Source organism: Pseudonaja textilis, chromosome 2 (assembly GCF_049901715.1).
Source record: "Pseudonaja textilis isolate UNSWEBS1 chromosome 2, rPseTex1.2, whole genome shotgun sequence".
Taxonomy (NCBI): Eukaryota; Metazoa; Chordata; class Lepidosauria; order Squamata; family Elapidae; genus Pseudonaja; species Pseudonaja textilis.
Window position 1 is genome coordinate 19,870,245 of NC_141991.1, and position 22,872 is coordinate 19,893,116.

A 22,872-nucleotide genomic window follows, 5' to 3' on the forward strand; every position below is an offset into this window, starting at 1 on the left:
CTTCTGCCTCGCAAGACAAAACAGCAGCGAATAATCGCCGTTGAAGGTCTTTTATACCTTTCTTGACCGCATTTCTCTTAATGCGATTGGTTGAAAAGAGCAGACCAATAGGAAGCATTCTATTTTAACCAATAAGAGACTAGTATCGCTGAAGTCGAGTATAATAAAACGAAATAACGGCTTTTATAAAGAAAAAAAATCTCTAATATTCTTTGTATAATTTTATTCTAGTTTTAATTATATGCGAGAGAAGTCATTTACTTTACCACACTAATAAGACTTAGACATATTTTGTAAATGTTTGCTCTTGTTCATAGTACCATATAATCTAGAATGGATCTATTTGATTAAAACCTTCCTGCATATGAAATCATACGAAGTTTTGTGCATGTGTTGGGTAGCCACAGGTAAGTTGGGGGGCATATACATTTATTTAATAAATATATAATTTTAATAACTAAGAGAAAAAACTGCTGAGAAAATTTAGAACTCCAACCATTTTGACTACATCACTTTGAAAAATTCCTTCTTTGCCTTTGACATCCCTATCCCTATTATAAATCAAACGCTGACGAGCAGGACAGGTTGACAGAATACATTTCTCTTTCTAGTTTGTATGATTATTTTATTAAATACTGTCTACAAAACGTATAGTTCTTGATAAATTCTAAATACTGGAGATATAGCCAAAACTGTTCATTCTGGAGATGGATGGCAGTACAAATTGAATAAATACACTTAATTTAATGTCCAACCCAAAATTTTGCTTTTCATCCTAAACTTTTATAAGTGAGGGTGTCCTTAGTGCTCTCGGAACTTGGTTGTTTTCTTGCAGATGTTTCATTATCTTGATGTTACCTACCTAGTTTGGGTAATGAAACGTCTGCAAGAGAACAACCAAGCTCCGAGAGCACCAAGGATCCATCATTTCACACCTGAGCTACAAATATTATCCTTTATTGGCATTTTTATAAGTGCAGTTAAACGTTACTTTGCAGGCTAATCTGACAGGAACGTGAGGGTCATCATACATATTAAACGAGTCCGAACTGAAACATGAATCTGAGGTCTTCCATTGCATTAAATGCAACACAATCTACAAAGGTTTCTTGAAAGACTTGAGGATTTATCCCTTCAAACGCGGAAGTAGGATTACAATCTTAATATAGATTTTTCTGACCAATACTTATTAAAGCTAGCCACAGTACCATTTCCTGTTACAGCAAATTGCTGTTCTTCGTATATCCCTCATTGGTCAGTTTTTCTGAATGTAATCCACTTAGAACTTACCATCAGAATCGAAGTTAATATGAACTGGAATGTCTCATTTGAGGCGAACTCGACTCTTAATGATACCGTAGGCGCATCCTAAGAACGCTTCACTTGTTTTCATTTTTAAAGTGTTTAGTCACACACATGATCACAAGTGAAAATATAGATCCCAGTTATTTCAAATTAATTAGCATCGTGAAATCTAAAATATGCCGACCCAAAACATGTCTCTCGGAATTCTTAGATTTCATCAGAATACTGTATCGACCAATGCGAGAAAGAATCGGGCGGGGAAGAAATGACAAGTGTGCTTGTGTATCAGTTTTAACCTTCGGTAACACCCTCCGCTTTAATATACAATAAAAGAGTCATGGAGAATTTTGTGAACTCTGAAATTTGTTTATTAGGATCAGCCCCAAATGTAACTGATCAGCGTACAGAAATAGAAAGATCTAGTGTGATAGCTCCGTGGCTGAATCTAGAACTGCACTAAGAAAGTTCCGTCCAATCCAAATAAATTCATTATCTCCGTCGATATACCGGTAGCTGCAACGATCGATTCGTAACCTCCCCCCCCACCCACCTCCTTCCAATGGGCGGCTAGGTATTTTTATTAAGCTAATTCCGTACAGTTTTTCCATTTAATTCAATTTTATAAGATATGTTATTTTTAATTTCCTTCAAAGCCCCAATAATCTAAGACAAAAATCACAAGTAAGTGATTTTGTTTGCTTCCCACGTCGGGTGGTGAAGACAGAACCTAAACGGTAAAAAAAAAAAAAAGATCGGAAGAACAGTAAACCAGGGCGCCTGCTCAAATCAGCTTAGAAAACCCATCTGTTTCGATGCAGGAATATAAACTACCCCTGATTCAAAGATTAAGTTGGAATAGGACGGTTGAGAACAAAACCCGTCGGTACCAACTTTTCAGTCAGGAGAGTCACGCCCCCTTTACAGTCGGCCCTGACAGAAAACTTTGAAAAGATTGACTTTGAAGTAAACATGCGTGATATTGCATTGCAGCATCCTTATTGACTTTTGGTTGATTATTATGGTGATTTATCTTGTATTGTTTCTATTGCGTAATCAAAAGACCAGTCTGGGAAAAATACACAATTCTGTGATGCTGTATAATGTCGAGAGGGATGTGAGAAGAAATTGGATTTAATGCACACACCATAAAATACTGGATAGGCTGGAGAACATAAACCGATTTTTCAGAATATAAAATTAAAGTTCACTGCAGTTTTGCCTGGAATACCATGTGCAACGTCCTCAAGGCATAGAAGTTATTTTTATGCCTAAGGCAAGATTAGAACTCAGTCTCATGACTAAACCAAACCGCCTCACTTCCTCATACATAGTAGCTCTTGTAAAAGGTAACTAGTTTCTCACAGGGAAAGGTTTTCTGTCATGTTCAGGTAGTTTTCAGAGGATTAAGAGAATTAATGGGAATAAATTAACAGTGCAACTTGCATGAGAAGCTTTATTTGTTCAAATATATGTCCTCCCACAGCAATCATTAAGAGTCTTGTCCTCTTTTACCTCTGCCCACTCTAATTTATCAAATTGGGAGAATAAAATTCTTCAGTTCCATGTGAATTATGTCTTCTCCTCCTACGTCTTTCTGTTTTTCACCAGTTAGAATCTCCTGAAGAAAAGGGTGAAGTTATTGAAAATGTCTGACCTGACTGAAAATTGAATGTTTTCCAGGAGACATTAAAAAACAACAATGTCCATCCTTAGCTGGTCATTTTATAGCCATTATATGATTGCAGTCTATAACTTTTCAACATCCCTTATGATGTTTAAACAAATGATGGTCTTAATATATATAACCTTTTATGTCATTTATTTTTCTTAATTGGTTTCTAGTAGATAGCAACATATAGGTGCTTTAATAGATATATCTACAGAATAAAACACACCAGGCTAGAAACCTGTCTTAGCCATCAAAACCAGTAGGTGACTTTGGGCCAGTCATTCTCTCTCAGCCCAAATCACCTCACAGGGTGATTGTGGTGAAAATAGGAGGCAGAAGTTGTGTTGTATATGTTTGCCACCTTGGGTTATTTATAAAAATAATAAAGATGAGAAACAAATAAAATAGAATGAGTGTTCTCCTACCTCTTCATATTATATGAAAAAAGGCTTACCTATCATCTGTTTTACTGCAAATCTAGTGTATTTTATTTGCTGTAATTTTGAGGAGTGGAACTTTATTCTGTCTAGGCTATAATCCCATCCAAATGTTATTTGATTCTGGAAACTGAAATGCTTTTTAAAATATTATTTTCAAGATGAAGGCAAAATAGAACTCAATGCTGAGGGCAAAATAGTGATTCTGACAGAAAATGCAGCACATTTTAATCTTTCCCTTTCTCCTGAGAATTTAAACTAGCTAAAAATCCTCTGAGGTAAATTAGTTGAAAGGTTTTAGTGGGCTAATAGCTTCAGGGGAAATTGGGGAACTAAGATCTGTGTGGTCAGCCTTCCTTTGTCATTTCTTTCTTATGCACATAATTTCAATTATAATTATAATCATAATTAAATTAATTTTAATCCTGCAACAAAAATATTATTGCATATATGTAATGGCCAGTGTATTCTTCTGGTTTGATTATATTATTGTGCTACTGATTATTTGTGAATTTTTGTTATATTTTTTCATTATGCTATCTTAAAAGTGGAATATTCAATTTCTTGTAAATGTTTTGTATTAGCAGGACTGCATGCAAGTAAGAATAAATTTAATGCCCCAACCTTTTAAAGTTTCTTTCTTTTCCATCATGACACAAGCTCTGCCCCTTTGCAAAATTGCATGGTGAATCTACATTGCAAGTATTATTGTGACATGTAATTGAAAATTGAACCTGTGGGCTTTTCCAGACAGTTAATTTTTCTACCACTGACATTATCCATATTCCCATCATTCTCACAATATTGTAAAAAGATAGAACTCATATCAAATGTTAATAAGTGGGGGGGTGGGGCGGTTTCTGCAAATGTAAATTTTCTTCAGAATCTGCTCCATTTGTGGTTATTCAAAGATCAAGTGTTTTCATTCTAAAATCTTGTGAGACATGTTTGTAAGGAGTGCATTCTCCAAACCATACTGTGTCAAAATGGATCTTGTTACATCCACCTTAAATGAAGTTCAGGTACTCAGTTGCTTCTTCTCTTTATTTATCTAGCTGATTTCCAAGAAATTGTATGTTTTTATGATGGACAAATAGATGGGAAACCAAACATGATTCTTCCCTCATTTTGGGGTAGAAATTCACCCACCATACAGTACTGACGTTAGCGTCTCCCACCCAGAGTGGTTCACACATTCACAGACTTTGAACCCATTTCTTTTCTTGAAAAATATGCTTACTTTGGCAAAAGAGACAGATTCTCCTCAGAGACTGCTTTATGGAATATTAAAAACAAAACCCCAGATACCACAGGACCATTAGTCCTCCTGACTAATTTATACCTGCCTCAAGTATGTGTAAGCTTGATAGTGTAAAAATTGACTATATTCAAATATGCTTTTTTTTCCAAAGAAGCCCTTTCTACTAGCCTCTTCCCTACATTTTGAAGTATTAACATTTAAAAGAACTCTTGTTCATTCTTTTACTTAAAATATATTTTAAGAATATAAAATGACATGAAAACAGAGTATATCAAATAAATGAAGCTTCATTTAGAGCTATACACACAAACACACACTTGGACAGTTTTCCCTCTGAGTATATCACAGACCTACCTTTTTTATAGTAGATTTTTATTTGATCAAGAGAGGGTTTTTCTCTCAATAAACAGATATCATACATATTAATTATTATTAAGTTATTATTCCTTAAAAAGTCAATAGAGAGAGGAACAACTGAAATAGCAACAATAGGTCACTTTTGTGACCTATTTTCCATTCTTATGTGGGTGTGTACATGTCTCTTGGTAGCTAGCTTTAAAAATGGTAAAATTATTAGAAATTAAAATTTAAAAGATACAAATTAAAAGAAATGAATAAAGAAAAATACAATGTGCAGAAAAGGGAAAAATAAAAATATCAAAAAGGAAAAATAAGCATATATTTAAGGACTATGTAAAGAAAAGGAAAAAAATTAGATTGAAAAGAAAGGAAAAAATATATAGATATATAAAGAAGTGGCTTCCTCCTTCATCACAAGTATAAACAATTTTAGCAACTTATCATCTTCCCTTAAAATACAGCAAGTGATCTTTTCTTCCTATATCTTATCTATAAACAAGTTCTTTAAAGTCTCATCTTTCAGTCCTGATCAGCAAAAGTTCATTAAAGGTTACCAGAGATAATGCTATATCTATTTTAATCTTGATCAAATAAACCAATTTCCTTTTAACAATCTCACTCTTTAGTCCTGTCAAACAATGTCCTTCCTAGAAGTTGATTTCTTTTAGTTTTTATTTTGTCCCTTTTCACAAAACTTTTCCAAACTTTAATAAGTCTTTTGTAAATTCAATATATGAAAGTTATTCAGGTGACTCTTTTAGTTTATCATTGGTTTATCACATTTTTAAGAGAATTTAAAAAGCATTTTATCACAGGAAGAATTCTTATAATTAATTCCAAAATCTTATTTCTAAACATTCTGAACCCTTAGTCAATTTGTAACTTTCCTAATTCAAAGTTCCAGTCACCCTTTTTTTTATTTATTCCAAAAATACTGAATTCTTAGACTTCTATTTAAAAGTACTTTCTCTAAAATCTGCTGATCCAAAGGTTCCTAATAGCAATAGCACTTAGACTTATATACTGCTTTACAGAGCTTTACAGCCCTTTCTAAGAAAGAGCCAGCATATTGCCCCCAACAAAGCAATTAACAAACAATTTCAAAAGTGATTAGAAAAGGAACTATGAAAACCCACTGTTCTTTTAAAGGCAGTGACCACAGTTTGAGCAAAGCTGGCTTTCCTGCATCTCCCAGAGCTCTAAACACTCCAGAGATTGTCCTGCAGCCTTCTCACAAGAAGCAATTGTATGGAGCACTTGTGGGCTATCTCAAGCCTGTTCTTTGTCCAAAGAGGAAGTATGAAGAACTGGTCTACTCACTGACTCTTCATTCTGCTGCAGTTGTTGCTGAAGTTGGAGCCAACTTCAGTTCACCATTTCTTCCCCAGAAGTCCCTTGCTTTTAAAAATTGTGGAGAAAAATTTCCATTTTGAATTTCATCACCACATTACTTCACGTTTTCCTTGGAGGACACAACTCATCCGATACAAAGCATTCTATGAATACTCCTTTCCTCTTGAAGCTTAATCTTGGTTTTTTTTTTTCTAAAACAGCACTCAGGATGTAAATCATACAGTTTCCTGCTCTCATTCAGCTCCAGTTTGGGGCAGGGTGGAGGACATTAACAGAAGGAGTACCAAAAAGATGGAGTTGTTTGAAAGGATAAAACTTCTTTTGTTTCATGGCAATATGCTTGCAAGCATGCAATTATTCTGTCATTTCAGTGCAAGGAGTCCTTGCTTACCAAATACCCTTGTTTAATGACCATTCAAAGTTGATAGTGTAAAACAAACCCCAGTTTTGTAACCAACCCTTACATTTATGACCATTGCAGTATCCTGCAGCTCCATAATTGCCCTTCACAGGCTTCATAACTGGCTTTCAACAAGCAGAATTAAGCAAGCAGTGAAATCACAAATTGCAGTCATGGGATGTCTAACTAAATGATCCTGGCTCTTAGCAATGGATAAGGAGTACTGATATACCATCAACATATCAAGTACTTAGGAGGCAGGGCTTGGCAGCACAAGGAAACAATAGCCAAGGATTTAATAGCCAGCTCTCAACCCCCCAATCAATGTCTAAAAAGTCACACATAACAAGCACCATCTAAATACCACAAAAGGAATAGCCCAAAGCACACACACTGCTAAAGAGAAGTTCCCTGAGGATGGGCTCCAGCCCTCTGGTCCCGGTGACTGATCTGGTTTGGATCCTGCAACATTATCTTGGGACATATATATTCACCTTCATTTCTCTTATCAATGGAGTTGCCAGTCCCAGATGTAATTGTTAAGCGAGGACTACCTATACCCATTCCTGCCCTTCCACCCTGTGCATTCCCTTCCCTTTGCTCATGACAGGCAACCTGTGAGCTACATGCTGTTCAGCCTGCCTCTCTCGATTTTATTTCCAGAGCTGTCCAGATAGTGCTTCCCAAACCCAGCCCTAATTTGCTGAATTGTAAGAACAAGATTATGCAAGTCTCAGGGTAAGTGCATTAAGGGTCCCATTGCATTAATACAGTATTCTATTTTAAAAGCAAACCTGAAAAAAGAAAAATAAAGGATTAACATTTTAGCCCCCACTCCTCACCATATTTCACCTAAATTATCATTCTTACAGAGTCTGGAAAAAAATTTTTTAGAGTATAATTCCTGACTGCCAAAAATGTTGCTCCCCTCACTTAATACACATATAACACACATGTACCACCTTAGTCTATAGCTCCAAGGTTGTTTCTCCATTCCTGATCTCCTTCCAAACTTGTGAGGGTCAAGTAGAGGAAACAACCTGAGGTAAATCAGAACAAGGTAACTAAGATATAGAAAAGGCTGGCCTCCAACTTTTTCTTGCTTGAGGTGAGTGACATCCTTCCACCTCTCAAGACCCCACAAGTTTCTCCTTCTCCATGATATTAAAGCTGAAGTAAGCAGAAGTGATCCCTATATGACAATTTACAGCCCTTGCATGATATGGAAAATGAACTGCCTGTCTCTGTCTAGTGCCATATAATGTGAAGAGAGAGCTCTACTGCATTAACTTTTCTAGATTTTCTAAGATTTCTAAGGTTTTTTTCTAAGATTTTCTAAAGGAAAATCACCAAGGACACAATCTAAGCCAGCACCCTACCCCTACATATAAGAAGGGGAAGACTACTTCCCCATTGAACGCGGCTGAGAAGAAGGTGAATATATGCAATTGGTGATTGACGTCATGAAAGGCAACTAGTTCCATCTCATAATCCAAGTAAACTCCCAGTTTCCTGGGCTTCTTCTTCAGAGTCAGGGGGGTCTTGGGTAGGGTAAGAGCTTTGTATTGGATCCGATCTTTTCCCACTGCCCAGATTCCTTCTTCTGGGACAAGGATGAGCTTTCCCTTCCTCTTCATGGAATTTCTAGCCACCCCCAAGGCCCAGTATCCATCCTCTCCAACTTCTACTTCCCAATAATGCTTCCCAGAGGAAAATCCCTCCCTTCCCAGGACACAGCGCTCCATGTTAAATCTTTTAGGACTGTATGGTAGACTCTGCCACATGAATCCCTGTATGACAGTTTTCTGGTCTGCAGACAGGATCAGGTCTTGGTTAGCCGTTTCTGGGTCCAGAACTATGTTTGCTGAGAGGAAAAGGAGAAGTGAGAAACGAGAAAGAAGGGGAGGATAAAAAAGGTTAACCTAAAAGACAATGCTGCAATTGCCCCATTCTTAATTATAATGTGGAAGAAATTGATCAGCCCATAAATCTTATTTTGAAACAACGTTTAGCGCTTATCCCATTAAAAGACCCATTTCCACTACTGCACCATGTCTCCCTTAATCTATTTAGTCGATGATATGAATGGCACTTCCCTGGACTAAACTGTGCGGCAAAACAAGGAAGTGGTATCTTCATGCCTTAACACAATAGGCTAATGTTATTTCATTTTAAATAAAATACACAATGTATTTGACATCTAAGTATACATTAAGTATATAATATTTTGTACTTACTACCTAATTTTTGGAAGTCTTTTTATTGTACTTTTAACCATATGTTGATGAAGATTCTTAGCCATCCAAGTAGAATTGTCTGGAAGTTAAATCGTGGAAACAACATGACTCAGCATGAAAAAAAGAGCCCATTTGCCATGATTCAACTCCCAGACATTTCTACCTGAATGACTGAGAATCTTCATTGACATATTGCTACATAGTTTAGGGAAGAAACTCTGAGACTGGTGCGGAAATGCTCCTAAGAATTTTAGGAGTATTCCAACAATTCTCTGCCTACTCATTCCCTAACCAACTAGCTCAGACTAAAGAAGCTGCTTGGATGGACAGTGAAACATCTCAAACCAACAAGAGAAAATAAAGCCCAGCTGGCACAACTCAACTTCCAAACTTTAATATGTCTTCATATTATTTTGTGATGTATTTACAAACTTCCCAAAGTCACCTAAATGAGCTGAAGGTGTAAAAATTTGATAAATAAATACAATAAATAAGTAAAAAAAGTAGCCATATGTTAAGCCAGAACCTAAAATTAGCTATTTGCACAATTCATGAAAAGGTCTTTACACATGGATGATAGGGCTTCTATGGAAGTCCCTTGTGTTGCTAAAAAAATAAAATTTCCCCATAAAATTTCTTTAAAGAATGATATCAAAATATCCACTGATGTGTATTGTATTTGTCTTTGAAAAATGCTGCTGGGCTGATAGCACCTGATTCCTTTACATATAAATACCACAACTTAGCCCATGACATCACTTTTGAATAAAAAAAAATATTTGGAATATGGAGTAAAAACCTCATTAAAATTTGGTGTAAAATATTCAGTTTCAGAGATTAGCACAACAATGATGGAATTTACATTTTGGAGTGATAACAAAAAGAACAATCACCAACCTTTTTCTATTGGTACCACCATGTTCCTCCAGCCTAAAAACAAGATTAAAGATTAAAATATATCAAAGGAACATTTTAATGTTGAAAAAATAATTAAAAAAAACCCAACTGTTCAAAATCACTACAAAATAATTTTCTTTCTTCATCATTAGAACATAGCAGGTCCAAGTGCCTTTAAGTGGGAGCACCATCACTTGAGACTTTCAAGAGGAGATTGGACTGCCATTTGTCAGAAACGGTGTAGGGTCTCCTGCTTGGGCAGGGGGTTGGACTAGATGACCTACAAGATCCCTTCCAACTCTGATTATCTGTTATCTGTTAAGTTTTAAGGACTCCTCCAATGTTTTTCTATACAAATTTAAATCCTCATCACCATTGTCATCATCTTTTGGTTCTGAATGAGGTTGCCCCCCTCCCCAAACCAATCTGAGGGTTCTCCTGAACTCACAGCTTCTATTCGAACAAGAGGTGGCAGCAAGTGGTGAGGAGGGCTTTTGCAAACTTCGCTTGTGAACCAGTGTATCATTTCCTAGACTTGAAGGCATATCACTCATGTCTCATATCACTCATGTCTTGCTCATCTCCCAAGTAGATTACTGCAATTATGTGGGACTGCTTTGAGAGACCATCTAAAAGCTGCATCTAGTCCAGAATGTGCCAGTATGAGCAGTTTTGGTTGTTTCCTCAATACATCTGTGTTATGTCTGTTCTCTGAATTCCACTGGCTTCCAATGTGCTTACAAATGGAATTCAAGATGTGGTTGAACTTTTTCAAAGGAAAAAAAGAAAGTCCAGTTGCCTGGATGATCAAGAATCTCCATAGACATGTGGTTGTCACTTATAATACCTTCAATGGCATGGAGCTGGATTATTTGCAGGACATTGTGTTGTTTTTATCAGGTCCAATAGGAAAGACACTGTCCAGATCCCCACAATTAAAGAATGCCATCTTAGGAACACCCTTATCTCACAAGATTAAATTAAAGCCAACTCTTTCAGTCTGTCAGAAAGTTCAGAAGACCTGGGTGTGCTCCAGAGCATGGAGGATGGGAAACTAGATGTGAGATATCATTGTTCTTGATGAGCATTCATTGCCTTTCTTCTTGGTGACCAGTGTAAGTTTTATGTTTCTGCTGTTACTATTTTTTTCTTTTTCTTTTAATGTGTTGTTAGCTGCACCTAAATCATATTTGGGGTATGGGTGGCCATATAGATTGATTTAATAATAAATATTTACACTTATTTATTATCTACCATAATTTGTTAGGAGTGGTTGAGAAACTGTCCCAGGAAAGAAATCAAAAGGAGTTTTGATGCCTATGATATTTCTATTTCTATTTAAGTGTCCACTTAAAAAAATTATGAAGGAGTTTGAAAATTATAGCATTACACATATTTTTTAAAAATTCACCTAAAGGAGTGATTATTGCTCAACAACAGAATTACATGCTTTGCACATTGGAGACCCTAAATTTAACCCCTTTAGATAAGAGGTCTAGAACTTTTGTTATTCGAAACCATGGAAAATGCTGAATGTCATGATGAGATAACTGGTTTGTTTGTTGGTAATTTTCTGAAGTGCACACTTTGTTCCTATCAGCAAATATTCTGCTACTGGCTTTTATTTGTCCCTTTCTATTTTGTTACACAGAGTGACAATTTTACAAAAATATAATTAATTTTACAAAAATATAATTAAGTACAAAAATATAATTAAGAAATTCTTTCTTTCCCATGAAAGACACAACACAGAATCACCTATAATACCTATATTATACATTTTAAGGAATGCTTAATCTCACTGGGATTGATGTATTTAAGATTGATAATTTCTGTATTGGCCCAAATGTTTTTCTCAAAAAACAGAAGAAAAAGAAAATCACTTACCCAGTTCAGTGACCAGCTTTCCTAGAATAGAAGAAAACAAAACCAATGTAGTACTGCTGCAGAAAACATAAATGTATGGCTTTAACTCCTCCCCTCAGGATGCCACTGTAGGGCATTGCATGTCAAAACAACTAGACACAAAGACAGTCCCCACACCCAAGCCATCACTCTGCTAAACACCGAATTCCCACAGCACATTCTTATACCTAAAGATATTTACCCATGTTATGATTCTCATCTTTCCTATTACCTTCTCCTATTGGTATCTTATGATTTATCGTTTTGTTGTTTGTATGTACATTAAGTACACCTTGTGTCCAAACACACTTGGCCAATAAAGAATATTCTGTTCTGTTCTTTGCCATCATTATCTGTAATTAAAGCCAACTGGTATTCCCTAAGTCTTTGGAGAAATAATGAAGAACAAAATAACAGCTAGACATAATCTTCATTCAATATATAAGATATTTGAAAACTAATCAAAAGCTAGCAAAGATTTTTTTTATTTCATATTATACTGTTGATTGATTGATCTGGGGGGGGGGAGTTATTCCTTTAAACCAGTGGCTTTTAAAATATGGTCTAAGGATCCCTTTTGACAATTGTTGAAGATATTTGCAGAATTTTAAAAGAAAGTAATTCTTCTCATTATTGCGTTTTATTTGTTAAGACATGTTTTTTTATTTTAACATTTTTTATTAAATTTCAAAGATAAAAGATTAAAATACAAAATTACAACAAAAAAGAAAAATTAAGGGGCAATAGAGAATGTTTACTGTAGGTTTTTTCATGAAATATAGTTATGTCAGTGTGTAATGGGTTTAATGATCTTTTTACTTATTCAATAAATAAATATTTTATTTTAATTTTTAAGATGGTAAATATTTATAAACATAATCTATATAAACAAAGGTCTTTTGGAGTTTTCCATAATTATTAAAAGTTCAAAAAGATTCTTTGAGCGAAAAGTTTAAGAAACACCGCTTCAAACATTGGGGGAATTGGATCACCAATCTACCACTAGATGACAGCAAAGTGTAAGACTTTTCTTATAGCTGCTGACTGCCATCTAGTGGTCAACTATTTTATGCATCTGAGATATAGTTGTTGAAGAACTGAAATTCAACTAAAGATTAATTGTGAATAACCCTGTGGGAATTGTAAACTATCCTAAGAACATAACTGAGGAAAGAAAGTAAGGAAAAAGAACTTTTTAATGTGCTGTGGCCAGGGGAGAGGGAATTTTGTGATGGCTCCTTTAATATCATTAACATTATGGTTAATATCATTCTCTCCTGTTCTGTGTTTTTTTTAAATTATTTTTAATTGTGATTGCTTTTATGTTTTTTTATTAAGTGCTGTATGTCTCCCGGTGTCGCTTTCATGTAAGATGGTCAACTACACGAATATGATAAATACATAAATAAAATTGCCTGCTAGGTTACAAAAATACAAAAGCTTGAGTTTTTTCCATTCCCTTCCTCCTCCCTAGTTCTACACATTCAGCCTGGAATGGGCTGATCAATTTCAAGACTAGAAGAACCAGTTAACCAACCCATTGAGAAACAATGGCTACGGAAGCCAAAATTCAGTCAACCTTACAAGGGAGTGAGAGGTGAGGGACAGATTAAAGGGGCAGATTAGAAGAACCATGAGATTGCCAGCATAGGACACATCATTTCAGGTCGCCTCCCTGAACATGCCCTATACGACCGCATGTAGCATCTTGAGGCAGAATAGGGAAAATACTCCTTCTGGAGCACAGCATCTTACACCATCCTTAGTGGCAGATGAATGCTAAGGTTCAAGCAAAGACACAAAAAGAGTAGGGTCCCATCCTTGCACACTGAGGATTTACCCTTGGAAAAAACATTAGCCAGTGTTCCCATCTATTAAGAAACACTGATTCCAACCAAACACAATTTCTGTAACTGCAGAGCTATCTTGCAATTAACTATGCATTAACTCTACTTTTATGTCAATTAAAGGCCAGTTTCTGATGTACTTACTGTATTTGTTCAGTAGGTAAAAAGTAAATATAGCGAATACAACCACAGCCATTAAGGAAAAACATATAGCTACTATCCAGGATGACATTTTGGGGAAGAAGTGATCTGAAAAATGAAAGAAGTATAGATGAATGCATTTTAAAGCAACTCTGAAAGATTGAAAAATGCTTTGCTTTTCTCTTTCCTATCCCTTCCGCTATGATTCATTAATGTTTCAGAAACATCTGCATTAACCAGTAAAATACATCCAAAATTCACACTATACCCACTGATTCAGATAAAAACATTTCCCTAATATTTTCCCAAACTTTTAGTTCTCAAGAGTAAAAAAAAGGAGAATGCAAAGAATTCATTTGATATTTTCTTTTGGGAAAGATGTCTTGTATAACTCTTCATTGATTTTGAGTTTGCCCTAGTCAAGACATGGGCATTAGCTGCAACTTTGTCTAATTTTGAATTCAGAATTTCAAACTCATACTATTGCAAAGCCCAATTCCTAAAATGTAGAATAGCTATTAACAGTTTTTATGGACTCACTTGTTATGTGGATGGTTGACTCCTTTTCCTGACCAAGGAGACTATTTCTAATGACACAGGTCAAGTTTGAACTTGCTTTTAAAATAATGTCAGCTTGTACATCGAATGTCCCATCATTTCTTTGTGAATCTTTTTTTGCCAACGAAGATAAAAGCCTCCCGTTGAGCTCTCTCCATAGGACTTCAGGCTTTGGATACCAGCCACTGGAACGACAAACCACTCTGATCCCTCTGTCCTGATAACCTTCAATGGAAAGGAGAGGAGCAGGCCCTAATGCTAGATGTGGGACAAATATGCATATTTTAAGCATTTTCAGGCTGTTCTGAAAATGGGTATCCTGCAGAGCCAGGGAAATCTGCAACCCCCAACCACCTAAGCTGACATTCTGGCTTCAATTGCTGGAAAAACTAAGGAATGCCTTGCTGCTATTGTGAGATGAAAACACGCACAAAATCCCATAATATAAGCAATATAAGGTTTTTTTTAAAAGAAAAAGAAATCTTCAAAAAAGGAGGGAAGAAATTTGAGAAAAATTAACACCTCATTTGTATCCATGTGATGAGGTCCTATTCACTTTGAATTCTTGCCCCATTTATTCTGTCTTTCAGCCCTCCAGCCCAAATATTAAATCAGGTTCTTGGCCCCCAGAAGTTGCCCTCTTCTAGTCTGTTCAAAGAGTTATGGAATCAGTTCAAAGAAAATAGCAGCAAGATATCCAACACTGTGGGATAAAAGAATATTTGTTTTTTTTTTAAATACTGTAGGATCAGAAGATTGTCCAGTCTTATCTTCATCCTGTAATTATTTAGATTTTTTAATCGTCACTCTGTCTCCTTCCTCATCCCCAAGTATAAAACCTAAATTCTACCATAGAAAGTTGGCATACTGCATAACGGGTGTCTTCGGATGCCAGATGAGGTATAAAAGGCAAAACATACACTAGAACTATTATTGTGGAGAACTTTTTAATGTCTGGATTATGATGAGTATTGATAACTTCTCTATTTGTCTGCTTCTATATTTTACCTCTTAAGGCAAAGAAGTAAGCGTGATTTTTCCTCCTCCTCCTGTCAAAACGATCCTACCCTTTCCTTCCAACAAAAGATGAATGGTGGATTGAATCAGTTCCAGACACTGGAATATCATAAGAACATGAAATGAAACTTTCCAGGTCTGATAAAACTTCCAGTAGTAGCATTTCAGATATTTCTAGTAAACCTACAAACAGAGCATGCAGTCAACAGTACAGCATGGCTCAATTCTTCTCAGTATTCACTATTAGAAGTATATTGCACTTGAATATGGATATTCCAATCAGGTATCACAGATGTACAGATGTACAACCAGTCATCAGTGAGGTTGCATACTTTTAGAGGACCAGCTTTGAATGGTGGTAAATATTCGAGATGTCACTTTACTGAAGAAGCGCAAGGAGTGATAAGGGCAGCAGTTATTACCAAAAGAAGCTGCCTGAATTTGCTTTATAGCAGGTGTTTTATAGCAGGTGAAGCCTCAGCTCTGCAGCTGTAAGAGATGACTGGCTGAGCCCAAGGGAGGGGCATCTTCAATCTGGAGTCCCTTAGTGTCCACAAGAGATCTAAGTCCAGCCCACCTTGAATTACTCTGACTCTTATCTACCGCCTATTTGCTTCAACTGTTAGTAGTTCAGATTGAGGGGTCCTTGATGCTCCCTGAGCTTGCTTGGTTTTTTCGCAAACGTTTCATTACCCTAATTAGGTAACATTACTAGGTAACAGTACTAGCACTCTAGCACTGATGATGTTACCTAGTTAGGGTAATGAAACATTTGCAAGAAAACGAGCAAGTTCAGAGAGCACCAAGGACCCCTCATTTCAACCCTGAGCTACAAATATTCTCCTTTCTTAGTAGTTCAGATTCTTGTAGAGAGCATAAACTTGCAATAAACCTTGATATTCATTTATTCATTTGAACTGCCTGGATTTTTGATTTCCCATGCCTGGCAGAAGTCCAGACCTACATATGTCCCCTGAGTCTAAAATTGGTCGCAAAATGGCATGGTTCTTCCCATTTTCTCCTCAAACATCTGGAAAATTAAATTATTTTGTGCTTGATTGTTTTTTTTATGCTGACATTGAAAAAGGAAAAACTAAATGTTTCAACCGACCATTCTTTCTTCCTTTTCCCATGTCAAGGAAGTGAAAAAGAAATAAACAGCCACTGGAAGAAAAATGGTTATCCACCTTGACATTACGGAACAATAACTCTTATTCCTTCTAAATATCAAGAAAAACTGAATAAGTAGGTTGAAAGATTTTTGGGGTAGAAACCTTAATAGCCCTGGTTTTCTCACAATCTAAGAACATATTGGAAGATTGATGACTGCAGAGGTTTTAGAGCCAACTTTGATTACACGTTTCTATTAAGAAAAGTTACCCCTTACTTACCAGTCACTTTCATATCTAATGTGGCTTCTTGTTGGAAACTCCCATTCTTAACAGAGCAGTGGTAGGGTCCCTCATCAAATAGGCTAATGTTAAAAATCTTCAGCCCAATCTTTCCATCCCCAATGCCATCTTTTAAAAATTCTGTTCTTCCTTGGTATTCTGGCTGCTGCTGTTCCAGATGATCTTTGCCACTGTGATAAAGGTGTACATAGGAAGAATTGTGGGAGCGGAACCAAGTAATCTCCATATTCTGAACATTTGTTCTGGGGGACAGATGACATTGTAGCACAATGGTCTCCCTCAGAGAAGCGGTGACTGGGTGAAGTGGTCCAAGCAATGTCAGTTGCACTGTGAAATGTACCAAATGCATAAAAATAATAAATGGGCAAGTCAACTGAAAGAGCAGCGCCATATAGGCAACTCATCTAATTGTGTGAAATAGCAATAGATATTTGGCTGAACTGTTCATCCATCATTTAAATCCAGTGGGTTGAGTTTCTGTTGGATAATCATTCAGCTCATATTCAAACCCAGATAGAGAAAAAATGGGGCGGGGGTGGGATAGCTCAATGGTATAATACTTGCTTTGCACGTACACATACAAAAAAATAGAATCCTTAACATTTCCAGGTAGGCTAAGAAGACCCTTGTGCAAATGGGTGCTAACCACCACAGATAAGGATCACTGTAGTATATTTTCATATCCACAGAGGACACAGACTTTCATCAAACCATTGACTGGAACTCTTTTTGAGCATCTAATGCCAGGTCCCGGTTTCCTTCAGAATTGAGCAGGGGCACAGCGCAATCCCCATTGCACAATTGAGTAATGTAATTGTAAGAACTGGAGAAGTGTATGCGAGAGATCTAACACTAGATATAGATCTGTATCTCTGGTGTGATAGAACCCAGTGCCAAGCTAGATGGACCAAGTGTCTGTTATGTCTGTTTCCTATATTCATTTCCTAACCTCTCTGTTAGCAGGGCATTCTTGTATTGATCAGCCTTCCTTTTTTTATTAGATTGCTATTAAGACAACCCCCAATACTCATGTAATGGGATTCGTTACCCATGTTGATTCATTATATTATTTCTACATTTGTATAATGTTATATTTATATATTTCTTAGGTATGGCACCCATCTTTGCCATCTTTCATTCAGGATCTCAGGGAAGCATATCTATAGCATCTTCAACCCATTTGTGCTCCCATAGCTAAAGGCAGACTGGAAGCTCTATGTCTCCAGTGCCACTCCAACCCTTTAACCTCTACACCACACTGTCTCTTTGTTTTAAGGTGAGGTTATAGGAGGATGTTATGTTTAGCACTCTCTCTCGCGCTGTGTGTGTATGTGTACGTGTGTATAATGCTTCTTAATACATACAAAAGCAATTACATAAAAGCAATTACATTTCTTAAAAAATATAATAACACACAAAGTTCTTACTTGGATTGCCATTGTTAACAGGTAGAATAACTAAGAAAGTGGTGAAAATAAACAGGAAGGAATTCATTCTGGAAACACAACTGAAGGTTTTCACTTTCCTTGTTTTCTAACTCCGGTCTTCAAAGCACGTAGGAACTGTTAGAAGGGAAGCAAAAAATATTTTTAGTATTGTACTGTATTTTGTTAGTACAATTCTCTTTTTCTTTAGCTTGCATGGTTCAAAATGCTAGTAAATGGTTTGTAATGGCTGATTTAGGCAAAAGTTGCTGAATAATGTGACTTTTCAATTAAATGTATTAGTGAAAATATTAAAATACTCAATTATGATTTGGGATCACTATGATACCTAGAATCAAACTAGCATACAATATTTTCGTCCTCATCGTCAGGAAATAGTTTCAATGAAGGAGTGCGTATGGAACTTCCTGCCAGGTAAAAAAATTAAGAAATGTAAAACTGGATAGAAATGTTAAGCCACTGTTACTTTTTTTCTGACAGATTATAAGCTTAACTATTCAACTTTTGAAAATGGCCATAAATACCTCAATGCATTAGAACTGAAGCATGACCACCAATGAGATGAAATATTCTCACATGGAAGACAAACTGAATCCAACACACACACGTACATGTTAAAATATACACAAATACACATTTAGTGAACAGTTGTAGTAATTACTCTTACTCATTGATGAAGAACACTCCTTGGATCACTTCCAACTTGCACTTCCTTAGAACAAAAGTAAACTGCACATTTCCTCCTCCATTGACAATCAGCAAAAGAAAGATGAGAGGAATGGGAGGTGATCTAGATACTCTTTGCACAGGCAGATGCCACCCAGCCCACGCTTGGCTTGAAGGAGTCTTGAGGATGGTGGAGCAAAGAGGGAGAGAACTTGTCTGTGAAGATCTCATTTCTCAACATCTCCTTGTTAAGCTACTTCTTTTGTGCTCCTCGTTGCCTTATCAGTAAACAGCAGAAGGCATAAAAAATGGGAAAGAGGCCAGGTTTTAAACCAACGTCATCTTCAGCTAATCGGCAACAGGCAGCCCACTCATAATGTTTACAGATGTCGCATCAGCATCGTCAACAGTGAGATGGTTTTAGAGATCTGCAGTGTGAGAAGAAGGTGATTATAAGGTTGGGGTTTTTTGCAAGAGGAATCAAGTTGCTTCTCAAATGAAAGGACTTAGTGTAAGCAAGTGTGCTAACAGAGTAGGACATGGTGGCTCAGTGGCTAAGACGCTGAGCTTGCCAGCGGTTTGGCGGTTCGAATCCCTAGCACCGTGTAATGGAGTGAGCTCACGTTACTTGTCCCAGCTTTTGCCAACCTAGCAGTTCAAAAGCATTTTAAAAATGCAAGTAGAAAAATAGGGACCACTTTGGTGGAAAGATAACAGCGCTCCGTGCACTTTTGACATTTAGTCATGCCAGCCACATGACCACGGAGACGTCTTCTGACAGCGCTGGCTCTTCGGCTTTGTAACAGAGAGGAACACTGCTCCCTAGAGCCGGAAATGATTAGCACATATGTGCGAGGGGAACCTTTACCTTTACCTTAATTTAATCAACTACCTATGTTCCCACTAAGCATGAAGTAATATAGGCAGGTTAACATATGCTCAGGTTGTTGCTTATATTATTTCCCTGGGAGCAACTTTTTTTTTTTACTAATGACCAGGCACCAAGCTAGAGACCTTTAGTACCCAAAGCAGGGACTCTTTCATGAAACCATTCATCCTGTCCTTCTGAAAAGACTAAAGAAACCATATAATTGTTCTTCTCTAGTGAAGTCCCCTCGCTATTCCTGGAGCAAGGGTTGCATGCATGTGCATTGTCCCTATTTATTCTCAAGTTATCTGTCGGGGAAAGTGAAATGTTATTGGCTCAACATCTCCCGGTATTTCCTACTTAAGCCAAAATTGGAATTTTGGACCAAATCCAACATTGGCTGTCCCTGTTAATTTCCATAATTAATTTCCATAATCTATCTTCCCTTCCTGGCTACTCTCAGCTTCAATCTTTCCTTTGCTGGTTTTGTTTGCTTTACAAATGATTTCTCACTATGGGTATGGGAAAATGGCTATTATGAGTACTATTTCCAGTTTAGTTTGCTTCCAATATCACAAAAAAGCCATGTTCAATAAATATAAATTCATGTTTTTTTTAAACATCAGCAAAGATCAAAACATAAGGGATAAGGAACAGGCAAAAGCAGGGGAGAGAGAAATGAACAACAAGCAGGAATTTATATAATCAATATGCCTATTAAAAGGACAAAAAACGTTTTCCATTGTTACTGGAAACAATACTGTAGGCAATTATCATGGGCAGCTTTTCAGTGGCCTTTCACTGTTCCAGCTTTAAACCTATTATATGCATACCACAGCAGTATTTCCAATTCTTAGCAACTTTTAAGATGTGTGGACTTCAAATCCCAGAACTCTCCAGCCAGCAGGAGTGTTAAGGGCTCTGTTTCTTGGTAACATCTTATTTATTTATCTGTATCCCACTTCTATTAGTCTTACAAATAAGGTGCTGAACATATCCAACCCACCTTCCTCCTCTTATTGTCCCCACAACAACCCTGTAAGGTGGTTGTATTGAGAGAGAGTAACTGGACCAAAGTCACCCAGGTTGTCATGCTGAGGCGGAACTAGAACTCATGATCCTCTACCTTCAAGGCTGGTGCCTAAACCAAATTGGTGCTATATCAATAGGTAAATACATAAGTATATCCTGCTTTTGTATAATAAATAGATATGTTTATATAAGCTTTTATGTCCTGTTTTTTAGTCTTGAAGATCTTGTCACAGAGTTCCTGAAACATCTGTTGAATTGACCACATGCCTGGAGCCATTAATAGCTAGGATTCAACTTTTCTTTTATCAGGTTGTTCCCTTTTTTATATCTCACAAAAATTTTCAGAAAAGGCCCAGGGGAATTTACAAGGAAGCTGTGGAAGGAACTGGAGATCCAGTAAGTTTTTAATGACTTTTCATCACTCCCTGGTATGGCAGTTGCAACATGCTACCAATCTCAGTCATTCCAACTCTATGTTTGTTGGTTGTTTTCAGAAGGTGGGGATGAATGTCCAATGGTGGGCAGTATCAGAGGATATCGACGATGTTCCGGACTAGCAGGCTCAAAAGCCTGCAACTCTGATTGGCCCGCTGATAGTGGATCGTGATTGGTCACCTCACACTGACCCGATTGGCTAGTAAACGGGCTGCCGCGATTGGCCCAGCCAAGCGCGGCAAACTCAAATCACCGTCATTGGCTGCCTAGCCGCAGCCAGCCCTATATAAGGGGCTGCTGCGGCTGGGATATTTCACTCAGATCTGAAGTCACTAATAAAGAGCTGTTGTTGCTATCTGAGTCTTGTCTCTGTCATTGAACCTATCCTCCCAGATCTAACAGACAACATGATAATACATGCAGGGGTGGGATTCTAAAGGTTTGCACCTATTCGCTAGAACCAGTTGTTAACATTCTAAGCAGTTCGGAGAACCAGTTGTTAGAAGAAATTACTGGCCTAATCTTGTAAGGAAGGCAGGAAGGAAACATTCAGGTGTTACTCACAGAAACTGCCTCTTCGTTAACCCTTATTACATTCTTGGCAGGACTAGACTTCCTTTCTGTGGAACTTCTCTGGAGTTTTTTTCCTTATTTGCTGGGACTTTGTTTGTGTGGAGTGACCATTCAAAGTTACAATGGCACTGAAAAAAGTGACTTATGACCATTTTTCACACTTATGACTGTTGCAGCATCCCCACAGTAATGAGAGGCCAGGCAAGGAGATGTGTGCATCGATGTGAGTGATATTGAGTTGGCCATGCCCAGCCAGTCACTTGACCACCAAGCCACACCCACCACCTAAGCCACGCCCACAGAACCAGTTGTTAAAAAATTTGAATCCCACCCCTGAATACATGACAATACATCACTATTGTCATTGGTACATGACAACAGTGAAAGAAAAGCCTTTGGCTCTTAATCAGGATGCTTGGTCTTCCTGTTTAGGGAGCACTATTGTGCTATGCAGGAAAAAAAAATAGGAATTTGTCACACTCCCTCTAGTCAGCTATGTCTCTCTCTCACTCTCTCTCACTCTCTCTCTCTCTCTCTCTCTCTCTGTCACACACACACACAGAGCTACTCCTCTTTAGGATGCCAATTTAGATCAGGATCAGTCTGGGCTATGTCCTATCTAGGATCATGTATTTCTTACGTTTAACCACATTATTTTCTCAGCAGTCTCTCTCCCTACGTTGGCAGAATTAACAACTCACTGCTGAGTACACAATAAAGTAACTCTTGTTGTAAAGGATCCAGATGAACACAGTATTGTAGCTTGCAAGGCTCTACGAGTGCCTCCAAAAAGAGAGGAGAAAGCAGGATAAAGAGGTAGAAGGAAAACAAACACATGAATTAGTCTATCGGTCATAACCATTTTCTCAGTTGGACTTCTCCTGAATCCTATAGTGGCTTATACTCCAGAATAGATCTATACCCAAAATTAATGTTTCCAACCTGGACAGATTTCATCTTTCAGATTCTCAGCAAAGACCGTGCTGGTTGGGTAATTCTGGAAGTTGAAATCTATGTAACTAGAACTTGCCAAGTTGTCTTAGATTGAAATAGA

At 37.1% G+C, this 22,872-nt stretch overlaps 1 protein-coding gene across 3 annotated transcripts; it reads right to left on the minus strand.

Annotated features, from left to right (window-relative positions):
* Nucleotides 1–5,094: 5,094 nt before the first annotated feature.
* LOC113449615 (butyrophilin subfamily 1 member A1-like) lies at nt 5,095–19,141 on the minus strand. 3 transcript variants are annotated; one of them, XM_087928622.1, is made up of 8 exons: nt 18,912–19,141; nt 18,227–18,361; nt 16,779–16,969; nt 14,353–14,628; nt 13,816–13,920; nt 11,807–11,827; nt 9,920–9,952; nt 5,095–8,649 (listed from the first exon to the last, which is right to left on the minus strand). In XM_087928622.1, exons 3-8 carry the CDS (start codon nt 16,789–16,791, stop codon nt 8,132–8,134), a joined length of 966 nt encoding a protein of 321 aa, XP_087784748.1. In that variant the 5' UTR covers nt 16,792–16,969; nt 18,227–18,361; nt 18,912–19,141; the 3' UTR covers nt 5,095–8,131. The 3 variants fall into 3 exon arrangements, with proteins under 3 accessions (XP_087784748.1, XP_087784747.1, XP_087784746.1); XM_087928621.1 differs by having other exon boundaries at nt 14,353–14,595; nt 16,779–17,126; XM_087928620.1 differs by having other exon boundaries at nt 16,779–17,126.
* Nucleotides 19,142–22,872: the final 3,731 nt, after the last annotated feature.